Source organism: Elgaria multicarinata, chromosome 1 (genome assembly GCF_023053635.1).
Source record: "Elgaria multicarinata webbii isolate HBS135686 ecotype San Diego chromosome 1, rElgMul1.1.pri, whole genome shotgun sequence".
In the NCBI taxonomy this organism is placed as follows: Eukaryota; Metazoa; Chordata; class Lepidosauria; order Squamata; family Anguidae; genus Elgaria; species Elgaria multicarinata.
In genome coordinates this window covers 40,896,286-40,912,964 of record NC_086171.1, presented here as the reverse complement: position 1 = coordinate 40,912,964, position 16,679 = coordinate 40,896,286, and the positions used below count along the sequence as shown (strand labels likewise).

The following is a 16,679-nucleotide window of genomic DNA, read 5'->3' as shown; positions in this document are numbered from 1 at the left end:
GGAAAGCAGTATCCTGAACAGGAGCAACACCATACCTCACCATTTTGTTGCAGGTCCCATTCGTTCTACCTTATTGCTCATTTAGGGTGACCCTATGGAAAGGAGGACAGGGCTCCTGTATCTTTAACAGTTGTATAGAGAAGGGAATTTCAGCAGGTGTCATTTGTGCGCATGCAGCACCTGGTGAAATTCCCTCTTCATCACAACAGTTAAAGCTGTAGGAGTCCTGTCCTCTTTTGAATCTGGTCAAGAGGGCAGGGCTCCTGCAGCTTTAACTGTTGTGATGAAGTGGGAATTTCACCAGGTGCTGCATGCATACAAATGACACCTGTTGAAATTCCCTTTTCTATGCAACTATTGCTCATTTCAAAAGCAAAACTTTCCTAGCTTTCCAGTGTCCAGGCCAATGACCATGGGATAGGTCACTGGAGGCTCCGATGTCAGTGGGGCGGTGAATCCATTCTGGGTTTCAGAACGCTCAAGGAGCTATAGAGGTGTGTAGCTGTTCTGTCTGAAACCTGGACCAGATTCACTACCCTACTGACATCAGAGCCACTAGCCTCCACTGGGATGGCTAACAATCCCTTGGCCCTTCATTTGGCATTTTCTTTCATGAAAATCACGTTCTAAATTAGCCAGCTTTAATTTAAACACATTACAAGGCTTGCATTTTTGCTCTTTCATCCCTCACCCCACCCACCGTGTATCCTTGCCTCCCTACCCCCAATTACAAATCGCCTGGCTATGAGAAATAGCTGCCAAGCATAATCCTGCGTTTACTCTTTGTCTAATGAATTAAATCTAAACTAGGCTCATGCCAAGCTACATTTCCATTAGGCAGGATATTCGGCATACCGTGAATCAGGCTGATTTCACACGAGGAATTTTTCCTAGCCTGCATGTGTGAAAATGACGTCCGAGCTCAGGAGCTGATTTGGAACTTGAAGGACTCCGCATACATCTATTTAAAGATCTACAATGGAAGGCATCCTGGAGGAAACCCCGCCGAAACGTCTGAACAATGATGCTGTCAAGGCAATCAATAGAACAAGCAGAAGAGACCTCAAATGCAGAAAGACCGGCTTACTGTATTTTGAAGTAAGATAAGAGTTCCCATGAGAGCATTATGTCCAGAGTCTAAAATTACCTAACTGTGTAGGGTGACCATATTTGGGGAACCAAAAAAGAGGACACCCAATGGGCTTCCAGAAAACATGTATTCCCCCACACACGCTAATGGTAGCCACCATTAGCATGGTGGGGAAAATGATGTGAACCACCCAGAGAGCTCCGGCTATTGGGCAGTATAGAAATGTAATAAATAAATAATAAATAAATAAATAAATAAGTATATAAATAAATAAATGTGCTCTCTGGAAGCCCTAGAAAGACCTTAAAGATCCTGATTGGAGGAGAAGGGGAAAGCATGTCATTCCTGCCCCTCCCCACTCCAATCGGGGTCTTTTCTATAATGTCCGGGAATGACTCTCTTTCCCCTTTAAGGCTGTAATTGGAGAAGTGGAGGGAGTGGTGCACCTCCAGAAAGCACATCATTCCCTCCCCGCCATGCTAATGGTGGCCTTGAAGGGGATAGTGTGTCATTTCCAGGCATTATAGAAAATCACAGAAAATTCCCTGACACCCAGGATAGAACAAAACCCCGGGGAAATCCGGACAGTTGGTCACCCTATAACTGTGCAACTGTATCTTAGGTGAGGCAGGTGCAGGGCCAGCCCTACCATTAGACTACAAGTCAGATTCAACCACTAGTCCATTCACCTTCGGTACATGGAATGAGGCAAGGGAGGTGGCACCTCATTTTTTGCTGCAGTCAGCAAAATGTATTGGGCCAACCCTGGGCCGGTGGCTACCAGAGAGAGGGTCTACTCAGTGGTGGAAGCGCTGTTCTGGATGTTCCCTCTGGAGAGGCTTTCCTGGTGCCAGGCAAAGACTTTTTATTATTATTTTCTGGAACTACTATGGCCCCGTTTTAATCCCGTTGGCTGTTTTATGCTGCTTTCACAATTTTGCATTTGTTAGCTTATTTTCTTGTGCTTTTCAAATTCACATTTTACGCATCTTTTTTAAATATAAACTGCCCTGGATATATATCTCATTGAAGTGAAGAGCGGTATTAAAATACTTATAATGCAAATACATAAACAATGCCTATTTATCAAGCCACGGATCACTTTGCAAGAATGGGTGGGTGTGACGCACACACAAAACCACAGGTTGTGCATTGTCATGTGCCTTAGCATTTATGCAGTTACATGGATGCATGCTAGAGACCAGATGCATCCCATCTCCCAATCAGAAATTCAACTTCTAGAGATTTTGGGCAGGGAAGGAGCAGAACCCTAAACAATGCTAATGGTGGCCTCAGTATTTGAGGCAGTAAGTCTGTGTGCACTAGTTGCTGGGGAACATGGGTGGGAGGGTGCTGTTGCACCATGTCCTGCTTGTTCATCCCTGGCCGATGGCTGGTTGGCCACTGTGTGAACAGAGTGCTGGACTAGATGGACCCTTGGTCTGATCCAGCATGGCTCTTCTTATGTTCTTAATGATAAATCTAACTGCTCACACAAGCACAATTTTAACAATAACAATTTGTAAAGGAGCAAAGAAGAGAAAATGACTTGCTGAGGGTTCAGTGATTGAGAAACAGAGACTGTGCCCTGGTCAGGAGTAACGTTCCTGTTTTAGTGGAGCTACGCATGACTGGAAGTCACTGCGGTTTCTAAACAAGCTTTATATGCGAAGAAATGAGAAAGTGTTTTGGATTAACTAATATTGTGAAAGCTGCAGCAGATATTAAACAAGTATCTTTGATGTGTCTCCCCCAACATCATCACAAGATTGGCTTGCAAATAATGAGATTTAAAACTAATGGGAATAACTTTCCTAATGTTTTCTCTAAACCACAAGGACTAGAAATTTAAAATGCTGATGTTTTTTAAGGAAGGGAAAGAAAGTTGAAATACTTATATACCTGGACAATGAATCGCAAGGTTTTTTTTAGATTTTAAGAAATATACATTTTCACTTTAATGCGGGGTAACGCTTTGAGAAAGGCAACGGAGTTTTAAGAATTTGGGCTGTCATATAGAGACCTTGTTTTATTGTCGTGGTTGTAACAGCCTTTGTGCCATAAGACAAATGAAATGTATTCTAATTCTGTTCCAGAAAGGCAACTGGCAAGAAACCTAGGTTACCCTCAACCCATTTAACTTTGGCAGTAGCTTTGAAATCCAATCAAATAGCACAATTTCGAAAAAATATATTTGAAAATCCAGTTTAGGCAGGGCTTGAACAAGTCTTTCATGTACTGTATTTATCAGCTTCATGTTTCCTGCAACATATACAGTAGGGGTTGACTTTCTTTCTTTTTTAAAAGGCACACACCCTTATTTGCTTTGTAACTAGATGTTATCTGTTCAAGGACTTTGCTTTTCGTTCAAGGCTGGGCACTAAGGAGGCGAGTAGCAAGTGAAATGGAAAGTTAGCCGAAGCCTAACCCTGTACTGATTTTTTTAAATAACAACAGACACAGATACACACAGAAAGCTTAAACGTCCAAAAATCAGAACGGCCCCATTGCACTAAATGTATTCCAGGAGTGTCAAATACCATCAGGCTGTTTTGGGGTCCCTTAAACATGCTGAACACCCCCAACCATATAGAGTTGCCAACTTCTGGGCAGAGGTTGGCAGGTAATCGTGTTTTGCTCCCTCCTGTAAAAAGCTGCTCCTGCTGATTTTTGCACGTTGGAATTCTCTTAAAGGGAAGGGAACAGGTTCCAGCCAGGCTGTTGTTTTTCTACCACTGGTTCCAGGTCGGAAGCCAATGGAGGCCTTTAGCAGATGAAAGGGGCATTGTCAGATTGAATTCACGGTATAAACCTTTAAGAACAGATACTTTGCCAAAGCGGCAGGAAAAGTTTCCAAGCCCTTCAGTTTCTGGATTCATTCTGTTTATTCCACCAGATCTGCTAATGCTGTTCTGACTCCCATCCTTCCAAACTTTGGATTTTCTCACCAGGCACTCAGTCCAACACTGACAGCTAGCAGAAATATTTTTAAACAAAGAGTGTTGGACGTAGGAGCGCAAGGTGATATAACAGCGCTCACATCCTTAAGAACAGCAAAATGGCTAGCTAGCACAAAATACCTACACCAACTTGAGAAATACCTATCAGTACCCATGAAAATGGAACACCGGAAAGCCCTTACATGTTAAAGGTTTGAACAAATGCATACTGTGATGAAATGGGGGAGATTCCATGGCATACCAGTAGAAGACAGGTTATGTGTTTGTGGAGAGCTAGTTCCAGAGGACATAACACACTATATATTTGACTGCCCCTTATATATAGATATAAGGAAAAGTTATTGAGCCTTTTTTAAAGAAAGTGAAATACTGGGGTGCTAAGGAAAAACTGAGTTATTTATTATATTCAACCAACCCATATGTGATACAAAGGGTTGCCCTATTTGCAGTGAAAGCTAATAGATGTAGAGCAAAGTTTTTAGATACTGTTGGTGTGTTGTTATAAAGATTCAGAGATATAAATGAAATGTCATTGAGAAGCAATTAAAGGTTTCTGTGTGTCCGCTGTGCTCCTATCTTACTATCCTTTTAGTAATGCATGTTACGTTTTTGATAGCTCTGTAATTTTTAACCATATGTAATTTTTATCATGTATAGTATAGCAAAATGTCAAGTTTGTATGTGTTGCAATGATCTGTGGATTGAGCAATAAACATATTGATTGGACTCCCAATTCACAGGGAAATTGTAGTAAAGATAAAAAGACCCAATGGACTATAGGAAATAAGAAGGAGCAAAGGCTTGGACCAGAGGAGAGCTCTTGCTTTCTACCTAATCCCAGGTTTACTCTTAGGGTGACCCTATGGAAAGGAGGACCGGGCTCCTGAACCTTTAACAGTTCTATAGAAAAGGGAATTTCAGCAGGTGTCATTTGCAGGCATGCAGCCCCTGGTGAAATTCCCTCTTCATTACAACAGTTAAAGCTGCAGGAGACCTGCCCTCTGTTGTATCTGGTCAGCACTCCTGTTATAGTCTGGCTGTGCTATGTTAAGTGTGAACGAACACTTACAGAGCTGCGACTCGGGCGACCTTAGCATCTTCTTGGACTCCTGCCATATTGTCTTGCAGTCTTCCTGGAGCTTGTAAAACCTCTCTCTTCTCCAAGAGTTGGATTTGATTTTCAGCAGATGGCATCCCTTCAGGAGGAACTTCAGGTCCTTGTCATCTTGCAAACCTATGGAGGATCAACATGATCATTAGCACATGCAGGAAATCTTTCAACCCATGAGACAGCTGACTTACAATTCGTCAACAGGTTTAATTCTGTGTCCAGAGGCTTGAATTGGGATAAAGGTTTGGTTGGTTTTTAATCACATTACATTCTGTGTCCAGAGGCTTGAATTGGGATAAAGGTTTGGTTGGTTTTTAATCACATTACATGTGTTAATTGGCTTACCTAGTGTTTGTGGTATCAGCAACAAGGACACTATGAATGACAACTATTGCATTTCCTTCTGATCTTACTGTTTACAATTCTTCCGGCACCCTGCCACCCCCCACCCCCAATCACCACCACACCATAGCTTGCTAGGAATTCTGGGAGTTGCAATCCAACACATTTGAAGGGGACTAAGTTGAGAGGAAGCTGCTCTATTGACTTTTAATTCTTTACATATCCACCCCCCCCACCCCCCGGTAAACTAAATGACACAGTGTACCAGGAACACATTAAAAGCGGGGGAATCACCAACACAAATCAATTCCAGAACGTCAAGGAGAAGAAACCAGTTCAGAAGATACTATGATTAAGCAGGACGCATTGTCATATGCAGCCATGACTCCATCTTCCTGCGATCCTCAGTAGCAACAGAACTCTGTCAAGGAACTGCTCACAGCCGTTGCATCACAATGACTCCCGCGAGGATAATTTCTTAAGTATGCACCCAAAAGGAATTCAGACCAGCAGCCCTACGCAAGAGTAATTTGTGCCAGTTGTCAGCCTCTCCTTATGTAATTTAATTCAAAATATGCACACTGTATTGCTGCTAGTGCAGAGATGCCTGTGCATCATTTGGGGCATGTGAAAGGCAGTAATTGCAGTCATAAGGCCTGCAAGTCTTTCGTCATGCAATCCATGCCAGTACCAGGTTTTTGAGGGACCTTGGGCAAGTCACCTTCAATGGGCCCGCTCCCTCAGTGAGTCTGCTTTCTCATCACCATGGCCAGTAGCTGCTACGCCTCCTCTTTCTCCTCATTGTTACCACTTCCTTGCTTGACAGACAAAAGAGCCAGTGAGCAAGCAGACCGTAGCATCTGCTCCTCCTCCTTCTCATCACCACCACTGTTTGGGCCAGAGTAAGAGGCAGGTGGACAAACCGGTTGCCATGGTGAAGGGAAGGAGCAACACCCCGGGGCTCTTGTCAGTGGGCCCCTACAGGGGCGTGTGCCCTCGGCAGGGGCGCAACCATGCCCACTCTTGACGCCATCCTTGAATGTAATAATAATATTGCGATGGAATCCAGCGGAGAAGTAGAGGTAATAGCTAGAGCTGATATAATTTTTAGATGAACTTTCCTAAGCAATGCAGTTGATAGGGGCACACAACTGGTGCACGCAGTAAGCCTGTGTGCACCAGTTGCTGGGGAACATAGGTGGGAGGGTGCTGTTGCATGGTGTCCTGCTTGCAGGTCCCTGGTTGACAACTGGTTGGCCACTGTGTGAACAGAGTGCTGGACTAGATGGACCCTTGGTCTGACCCAGCAGGGCAATTCTTATGTTCTTATGATTTTTTAAAATTCAGCTTGACCCAATTAGAGCCCCACAGAGACATTGAAAAGGTGTAAAAATGAATGCACCTAGGGAGGGGTTCCACCCCAACCTCTGCAACTTCGTCAGAATGTCTGCAGAGAGCTGCTGTACATGCAGCTATCTCTCCACATGGCTGGGGAACATCAGAAGAACCTTGCAGGATGAGACCAAAGGTCCATGCGCTTGTGTCCCACAGGGCATGGAAGCAGGAAGCTCTCCGCATGGCCGGGGAACATCAGAATCTCTGCGCATGGCTGGGGAACATCAGAAGATCAACATCAGAAGATCAACATCAACGTCAGAAGATCAACATCAACATCAGAAGATCAACATCAGAACATCAACATCTCTCCACATGGCCGGGGAACATCAGAAGAACCTTGCGGGATAAGGCCAAAGGCACATGTGGTCCAGGCGCTTGTGTCCCACAGAGCATGGAAGCAGGAAGCTCTCCCCATGGCCAGGGAACATCAGAATCTCTCCGCATGGCCAGGGAACATCAGAAGATCAACATCAACATCAGAAGATCAACATCAGAAGATCAACATCTCTCCCCATGGCCGGAGAACATCAGAAGAACCTTGCGGGATGAGACCAAAGGTCCATGTGGTCCAGGCGCTTGTGTCCCACAGGGCATGGAAGCAGGAAGCCTCTCTTGTTTTTGGTCCCTCAGCAACAGGTGCTCAGAGGGATGTGTCATGACCGCTCCCTTGGGATCTCCTTTTTTACTTCTCTCTATTAAAGGATCCCAACCATGCATGCAGTCGGCATACTGCTGCTCACTGGTTCTGTGTTTCACTGACTCTTCTTGGCCCTGCAGCAACCAGCCCAGCACTCTGGGCTCCACTCTATTCACCCTTCTATTTCACCGCTGCCATCATACCTCAGGAATTTTAATAATCCAATCCAGTTTATGAAACAAATAAGTTTTATTTAAGAGTAAGTTCATGCAGTTTCTCAATCTTGTTTGTTACAATACAGTATATCATATATCCTTGCCTACTCTACCTACTAGACAAATCTATCTCCTTCTGTTTCCTCTTTTTCCAAAACAATAAAACAGTGATCCTACTCTGATCTAAACCCTTTCAGCAGACAAACCCAGACTCTCTCTCACTCTGTCCATTCTCCACACACAACTCTCTACTGCTTCTAACTGCTAACTGTCACAGCCAATCAGCATCCACTCCAACATTCCATGTACTCACTCCCCCTCCCAACAGAATTAACTACTTACCATCCGAAGTCCAAACTGCAGTTACATTCTAGATAAAGAGCAATAAACAGTAAAACTTCACAGGCTGCTACTTCTAAACATGCAGGATCCATGGAGCCTTCAAAGCCAATGGCCACTGATAAAATTATCCTCCATGGAATTGTCTAACCTCTTTTGAGAGTCATCTCATAGTGTTGGTCACCACATCTTGTGGCAGCTACTTCCATGAGTTAACAGTTCACTGTGTGATGTTCTTCCCTGAAACTCCCACCAATCAGTTTCATTGACTGATTCCCGGGTTCTAGTCTTATGAAAAGGGGGGAGTTCCCTCTCCACAGGGCCTTAAGGAAGTGGTAGAGCACCAGCTTTGCATGTAGAAGGTCACAGGTTCAATCCCAAACATCACCAGGTAGGGCTGGAAAAAAAACCTGGCTGTAATCCTAGAGAGCCCTTGCTGCCAGTCAGTGTCAGCAATACTGGGTTACATGGACCAAGGGTCCGACTCAGTATTTTATTTATTTATTTATTTATTTATTACATTTTTATACCGCCCAATAGCCGAAGCTCTCTGGGCGGTTCACAAAAATTAAAACCACAGTAAAACACCCAACAGTTTAAAACACAATTACGAAATACAGTATAAAAAGCGCAACCAGGATAAAACCACACAGCAAAGTTGATATAGGATTAAAATACAGAGTTAAAACAGTAAAATTTAAATTTAAGTTAAAATTAAGTGTTAAAATATTGAGTGAATAAAAAGGTCTTCAGCTGGCGACGAAAGCAGTACAGTGTAGGCGCCAAGCGGACCTCTCTGGGGAGCTCGTTCCACAACCGGGGTGCCACAGCGGAGAAAGCCCTCCTCCTAGTAGCCACCAGTATAAGCCAGTTTATACTGAATTGCCCAAAAGAGAAAATGCATCACCCCTAAAAAGAGGACACAGATTTGCATAAAGTGTCCACATGCTACTTCATATGTCTAGAAGCAATTTTAGAAACCATTATTAAAATTTAAATAGAAATACAGTACATCTCCTCATCGTGTGACCTGTGTGCCTACCTCTTCAACAAGCTATCCGGATGCTAACTGGGGAAGTACAAAAGTTCTTAGGTGGGTTTTAAATCTTTAAAGCAGAATTGAACAAGGCAGGCCTTCAAATACAGGACATCCCCTGTACATGGGCAAAACTGTTGCTCAGGGTACCTTTTGAAGATAAAGAACTGTTTCTCAGCCATAACTTGCCAGTTTTGCACATGAGGACTATTTGCACACAAACCGCCGTTCCCAGAACGTGCTGAATTTGCAGTAAATATGTAGGTTGCCACTTCAGTTCTACAAAAAGGCTAACCCCAAGCCCTGCTTCCATTTACACTTTGTGTATGTCACTTCTGTGCTTCTTATAAATGTTGATGCAACATCCCTTGCTCTCTCCCCTATTCTACAACTCTGCAAATAATTTTGCCATTTTAAGTAGAGCAGGCCCAGACATGACCTATTTCCACAGAAGGGTGGTTACATCAGTGTTTCTTGTTTCCCACGTTGGTAGAGTCAAAAGTGAAGTTGCCCCCAGCTGAAATGTATTTATTTATTTATTATTGCATTTACATCCCGCCTTTTTTCCTTCAATGAACCCAAGGCGGCGTATATCCTTGTCCTCTCCATGTTATCCTCACAACAACAACCCTGTGAGGTGGGTTGGGCTGAGAGTCTGTGACTGGCCCAAAGTCACCCAGTGGCTTTCCCTAGCCGAGTGGGGACTAGAACCCGGATCTCCCGACTCCCGGTCCAACACCTTAGCCACTACACCACACTGGCTCTCTGCTATACTCTCTGTTTGAACATAAGTCTACAACGAGTGGGACCTGCAACAAAATGTTGCAGTGTAAAGTTGTGGTGTGCATGACACTATAAGCAGTGCCAGCTCCAGATTTTGGAGCGGCTTTGGGCAAGATGCCCATAATGGGGCCCCTCTGCTTCTCATTTGCCCTCTTGCTCTGCACCCAGTTTGTACAGCTATCTAGAGGGAGAGGGCAAGTAGAGATGAAAGGAGTTCGTTAAACTATTCCATCTGTGTTTCACAAATTGTTAGGCAAATTTCTTTCCGTCGTCCACTCGTTGACAGAATCATTTTTTTTTTTTTTTTGGTAGAGATGTATGAGAATTTTGTTCCACTTGCATTAATTCATCCTTGCAGCAATGTACCTTTAGTGCATTTGTGAAAGTACGAATTTACGCAAGTGCAGATTTGCGCAAATTCCACCCAAAATTTGGTCTACAAATCTGTGGAATCCTCGTGACTCAGAAAAAGGTACTCCACAGCCAAATCCACAGGTTGGATTCATAGTGATCTGAACTCATTTGAAGATTTCTCCGACATTCCTAAGTGCCAGGCAAATGAAGGAAGCTGCTCTAAAATTCTCCCTCTGGGCTCTGATTACCTGTTCAGAGAAGGTCTAGTAAACAGGTAGTGGCAGGGGCATGATCCTCTGCAGGTGCCCAACGCTACCTCCCTGGATCCTGACCCTGAATATAAGCCTAAGTTGAGACATCAGACTAACATTTATCTTTCCCAGAAAGCACTTGGGCGTTATTGATTATTTCAGCTCCTGTATTCTTTTACTCTTTTTGTGTTTTCTGAACTTCTGCTGGTCACATTTGCTTATTTTAATTCAATCTGGTTATTTATTTATTGCCATGTTAGTGCTGTGTTGGGTTTTCTTTTTCATTGTGAATTTTATTAAATATTTGTCTAAGAACACACACACGCATTTGCACACAATCAGCAAATCCACCGGAGGCCATTGTTGCAGGAATAAGCCATCTGCCGCTACAGGCAGCAGAAATAAAAGTCTGAATGACTCAGTTAGGGCACCTATTTAGAACATCCACTACCTCACCTGGACTAGATGAGAAAGACAGGTAGAGATGGATGTCATCTACATACTGATGACACCTCCCCTCAAACCTCTAGATGACTTCCACAAGCAATTTCATGAATCCACATGCTAAATAGCATGGAAGACAAAATGAATATCTGTGGAAGCCCAAAGCATAAATGGCATGATATTGGGAGAGAGAAAATCCCACAGCCCTAACCTGCCAAATAAGAGCAAAACTACTGAAGCACAATGACTCTTACTCTCACCCCCAGTCCAGAAAAAAAAATACTATCAATAATACCTAATGCTGCCAAGAGGTACTCCAAAATTAATAGCATTACACTTCCCCTGTCTGCGCCCCAGAGAAGGTGACCATTAAAAAAGGCTGCCAAGGTAGTTTCAGTCCCAAAACTGGACCGAAAGCCAGATTGAAATGCATCTAGATCTAGATTGGACGGACTTCAAGTCTGCTGAGCCTACTTTGTGTTTTACTAGAGCCCTGAGAGCTACCAACTACAGCTGAGTGCAAAAGACAGTTCGCATGTAATGGTAGCAAATCATGGGTTTAATTATCCCATGATTTGCTGCAGCACATGCTAGCCAGACGCCTCAGTCTCTTTAAATATTCAACGTCTGATAGCACTGAATAGGAGCTACTCCATAACATGATAATGACACTGCCAACGCTTCCTCCTCCTCCTCCACCATCCTGTTTGCTTGTTGCTTTTTGGCTACTGCATTAACGGTGGCAGCACAAACGATCTTTCCCATAAATAGGGATGTCCATAGCCTCTTCCTCCATCACCACCTCCTCCGCCAGTTCTTTCTTTCGCTCAATGGAGTTCTACTTTGTACGACTCGCTTTGAAACTGAGAGCTGAGCTGCCAGCTGTTCCCTGAACTCCAGGAACGTTTTAACCATTTTTTTAAGGCCCGCAATTTGCGCATATTTCTGAACAATGTCTGTAAATTATGGCTAACTTTGCACAGATTACACACATTTTGCCACAATATGAGCAAATTCATCTGTAATTTGCACAAATCTGGCCACGATTCGTGCAAATTGCTCAGTTCTTTGGGAGGAGGGAAGAACCTTTCCTCCTCCCAAAAAATGCAAAATTCCCAGAAAATATGTAATTTTATTTCTTCATTTATTTATTTATTACATTTTTATGCCACCTAATAGCCGAAGCTCTCTGGGCGGTTTACAAAAATTAAAACCATGAAGAGCATAAAAACAACCAACAATTTAAAAACACGAATACAAAATACAATATAAAAAGCAATATAAACTGGCCCCACTCACTGCAGACCGAGTTGAGCACTGGAGGGGCAACAAAGTCTAGAAAAAACCATCTAGTTCCATGAGCCATCATTTTAATTTCCCACAATGCTCCTGATGGAATGCTGTGCCAAGGCATTGTGGGCAACCCAAACGGTCACCCACTGTTCTCAGTGTTGCTGCCAGGTAAATTTATCAATGCAGAAAGAGGTCCAACAGACGACACTTTGCCAAGGGCCTTTTCTACACCCACGGGTGTGGAGGGAGGGAGAGGGGGAAATCATAGAATCATAGAATAGCAGAGTTGGAAGGGGCCTACAAGGCCATCGAGTCCAACCCCCTGCTCAATGCAGGAATCCATCCTAAAGCATCCCTGACAGATGGTTGTCCAGCTGCCTCTTGAAGGCCTCTAGTGTGGGAGAGCCCACAACCTCACCAGGCAACTGATTCCATTGTCGTACTGCTCTAACAGTCAGGAAGTTTTTCCTGATGTCCAGCTGGAATCTAGCTTCCTTTAACTTGAGCCCGTTATTCCGTGTTCTGCACTCTGGGAGAATCGAGAAGAGATCCTGGCCCTCCTCTGTGTGACAACCTTTTAAGTATTTGAAGAGTGCTCTCATGTCCTCAATCTTCTCTTCTCCAGGCTAAACATGCCCGGAAGCAGGACTTACCTGCTTCCAGGATTGTTGCCCTCAGTCCACATGATTTGCGCAATGTCATGGACATCACGCCCGTAATTTTTTTTTAAAGAGAAAAAGCTGGAGCGCACTTGCGCTCCAGAGAAAATTAGGGGTGTTTTATATATATATATCCCCGACCCTGCTCCCCACCCCACCCACGATGGCCCTGGACTCCCTCCGTACCAGCTCCTTCCCTCTGATGACCGCTGCTACTCAGAGGGAAGAGGGAAGAAGCCAGGACAAGCACCTACACCGCCCGTGGTCCTCGGGACCGCAGGTAAAACCGGGATAACTGAGGTCTCAGTTATCCTTGGGAAATGGAGGGATCATCCAGGAATGATCCTTTGAAAAACAGATGATATAGAAAGGACCAAGGTCTCCTTTGATCCCGGATCCGGCCCTTATCCGCCATTTTGATAGCACACATCTGATTGTCTAAATAAATTTCAATTCTTACATTTTTCATGCTCACAGCTAGTTTCGGCTCCAAATTTTTAAGGGCCCTTTAGAAAGACACCCTCAATGGGCCTCTCCCTCAGTGAGTCCACCTTCTCTCCACTATTGTCACCAGCTGTTGTTGCTGCCACTTGTTTGCATGACAGACAGAGTGCTTGTAGGCCGTGGCATCTGCTGATGCACCTTCTCACCATCAACATTGCCTGGACCGCAGCGAGAGGTAGCTGAACAAGCACGTTGCCATGGCGAAGAGGAGGCGCAAGTTCTGGGGACTCTTATCAGCCGACCCCTATGGGGACGTGGGCTCTCGGCAGGTGCCCACAATGCTTACCCTTGACACCGGCCTTGCTCACAGAAGTTCACTCAAGAGAGGGTGGCTTGCCCATTGCCACCTAGCCAGCTTCATGGATGACAGGAAATTTCAACCCAGATTTTCCCTCATCGAAATACTCAGCGCACAACATTATAGACTTTTTCACGGTACCTTCATGGTATGGGAGCTACTAAAGAGTGACTCCTTCCAGTATTGTGAGGGTAACATCATAAGCCCTGGACCATTTAGGGGTTGTAACTGTAGGGGTGGTAGAATAAAAGAAACCTAAAGAAACCCACAAACTTCACCCTGTGGCTCTACCACAAAACAATAAGCTCTACCCCATGTCAATAATAATAATAATAATAATAATAATAATAATAATAATAATAATAACCATCTCTCCCTCTGGATCGAGGCGGGGAACAACACGAAATAAAATATAATACATAAAATCAGTTAAAAGAGCATATAAAACCAATACAATATTAAAATAACAACCACCGCATCTTAAAATTCTTAGGTTTAAAATTCATCTGGGTAGGCCTGCCTTCTACAAACAGTAGTTAAAGTTAAGGGGACAGGATACTTCTGGTCCTTTGTAAATCAAGCATGGCTTTCCTTCCCCCTACCAGCATGGCTTCTCCAAGAATCTGAGGCCATGCTGACACCTGAAGGGTTCCCACCATGAGCTCTTCCCAAGTGGTTTGGGGCTTTGTAGGACCGCTGCTGCCTGTGTCGTTTTGCCTGCTGTCAAAATATAGACTTTTATGCTCCTCAGGGCAGGGACCTACTCACATTTATGGAAACAATAACAACAACTCCATGGTATAAGAGAGGAGCAACGACAGTGAAGTCCCAGCAGCAACACAAGGAAGGGAGAGGAGGTTTCCTGCTTCTTTCTCAATCTAGGATATTTTAGTGCATCAGAGGGGATGTTCGGTTTCCTAGTAACTGCGGTAGTAATACTAGTAATATGCAATAGATGAAATACAGGTGGCAGGAACTTAATCACAACAGTAATCCCTACTATTTCCCCTACTGCCAAAATGTAGACTTCTGTGTTCCTCAGGGCAGAGACCTGCTCGCATTTATGTAAAGCACCTTGAGCATTGCTCGTGCCGTCCAAATAACAATACGGACAACTCCAAGAAGATACGGCTAAGATTGCATCCATGGCGTAACAGAAGAGCCACATCACGGAAACCACAGCGGCAAAAGGGAGAAGGAAAAGGAGGCTCCCTGCTTCTTTCTCAATCTAGGATATTTTTGTGCATCATAGGTGACATTTGGCTTCCTAGCAATTGTAGGAGGAAGAAGAAGAAGAAGAAGAAGAAGAAGAAGAAGAAGAAGAAGAAGAAGAAGAAGAAGAAGAAGAAGAAGAAGAAGAAGAAGAAGAAGAAGAAGAAGAAGAAGAAGAAGAAGATATAAAACACAGGTTGTGGGAAAATCACAGTGTTTCATTCAAATACTCTCCCATTTCACCTGTATTTAAAAAACAAAATGAAAGGAAAAACCGGTTTTTAGAGGGATTATTTTGCCCCCCAAATCAAGAACACCTCCTTCAAGCCCCGTGGAGTGATACATCTGAAGAAGAAGAAGAAGAAGAAGAAGAAGAAGAAGAAGAAGAGTGTGTGTGTGTGTGTGTGTGTGTGTGTGTGAGAGAGAGAGAGAGAGAGAGAGAGAGAGAGAGAAGCTTTTATAAAAACTTTCTGGTTTACTTTAAGGTGGAGCAGAGATTAGAACATCCGCACTGCCGGCAGAGTGTGGCCAGTCACAGATCCAGAGCGAGCCGTGGCTGGCATCAGCCTCTTACCCAGTCTCTTCCCATTCAGAGCTGCCACTTTCCTGCTTTCTTCCAGTAACAGGTTTTCCTGGGACTTGCTGAGCTTGGGCTGCCTTCGGAAGCACTGCATGGCCCTCCAAGTGAAGGACCAGAGGCATCAGGAACTCCCCTGCCAGACTTCCTGATCCCACAAAGTCCTTGTTGTTAAACACAGTTAAAACTCAGTCTACAGCAGCAGCAGCAGCAGCAACAACACAAGAGGGTTGAAGGCGAGGAAATGAGGAGGAGGAGGCTTGGCTTCAAATGTAATTATGACGTTGTGCAATCAAAGTTCTCTGAATTAGGCTGTAGTGTGTTGCACTAGTCCCTGGGCGGGCCAAAGGGCCCTAGCAATTAAAACCTGATTGCCTTGCCAGTCACGCAGAAGAGAATGTACGATATTGTCTTATTATGACCCCTCTCAAAACAGCCCCTGCTGTTTTGTCCCCATCATGTCTGAGAGCACAAAGCGAATCTCGTAGATAAATAGGCGGAACCTCCTTCCAAACAGAGGGCTCCTGTAGCTAAAACATTCAAAAGGTATTTGTTCAGCTTTCCAGCTTCATTCTTTTTCCTGAACGGATTTAATTTTCTGGCAGCAAAAAAAGATAGAAGGAGCGGTGGAAAAACACGGAAGGGCTACAGTTGGGAGATGGACCTCCCGTAAAATTCTGGGAACAAGGCACAGAAAAAAAAACTTCATCAAAAAGCAACCCTGGTTTCAAGCCCCAATTCCTTACCTCATTGGCCGAGCTGCTGTGAGGTCATAGAATGTTTGCAGGCATTCTAACTAATTGGCAGGAAGGTGCACAGATTGAAAAAAACTCTATGATTAATCCCAAGCCATCAAGAAGCATCCGACTGCTCTGGAAAATTAGGTGAAACAATGTTGATGGATTCATTGTGGGGGGTCTAGTAGGTGGGTTGTCCTGCTGTTTCGGTGGGGGGCAGAGAATCTTTAGGTCACTGCCAAATATGATTCAATATTCCTTGGGGTGTTAGGGGGTGACATAATACACCCTTTGATGCCTCAACATTCTTTCTGGTGACATACCATTTTACATGAGCATCAGATGATGTAGCACATGTGCACTTAAGTGATGAAAAAACTGTTACCTGGGTACATTGACAGCGTATCCTTACTGACACTATGTCATCTTATCGAGAAAC

General features: G+C 44.2%; 1 protein-coding gene across 2 annotated transcripts in view; it reads right to left on the bottom strand.

Moving 5' to 3' along the window:
* The window catches only part of PLCD1 (phospholipase C delta 1), an 80,513-nt gene that overhangs the window by 43,125 nt on the left and 20,709 nt on the right, over window positions 1-16,679 (bottom strand). The window contains exons 1-2 of one of the 2 annotated variants that reach the window (XM_063126555.1): window positions 15,501-15,663; window positions 5,120-5,284 (exon numbers count right to left, since the gene is read on the bottom strand). In XM_063126555.1, coding sequence (XP_062982625.1) covers window positions 5,120-5,284; window positions 15,501-15,600 — 265 coding nt within the window. In that variant the 5' untranslated portion in view covers window positions 15,601-15,663. Of the gene's footprint in view, window positions 1-5,119; window positions 5,285-15,500; window positions 15,664-16,679 lie in introns of those variants that run through there. The other variant, XM_063126564.1, reaches the window with a different exon arrangement.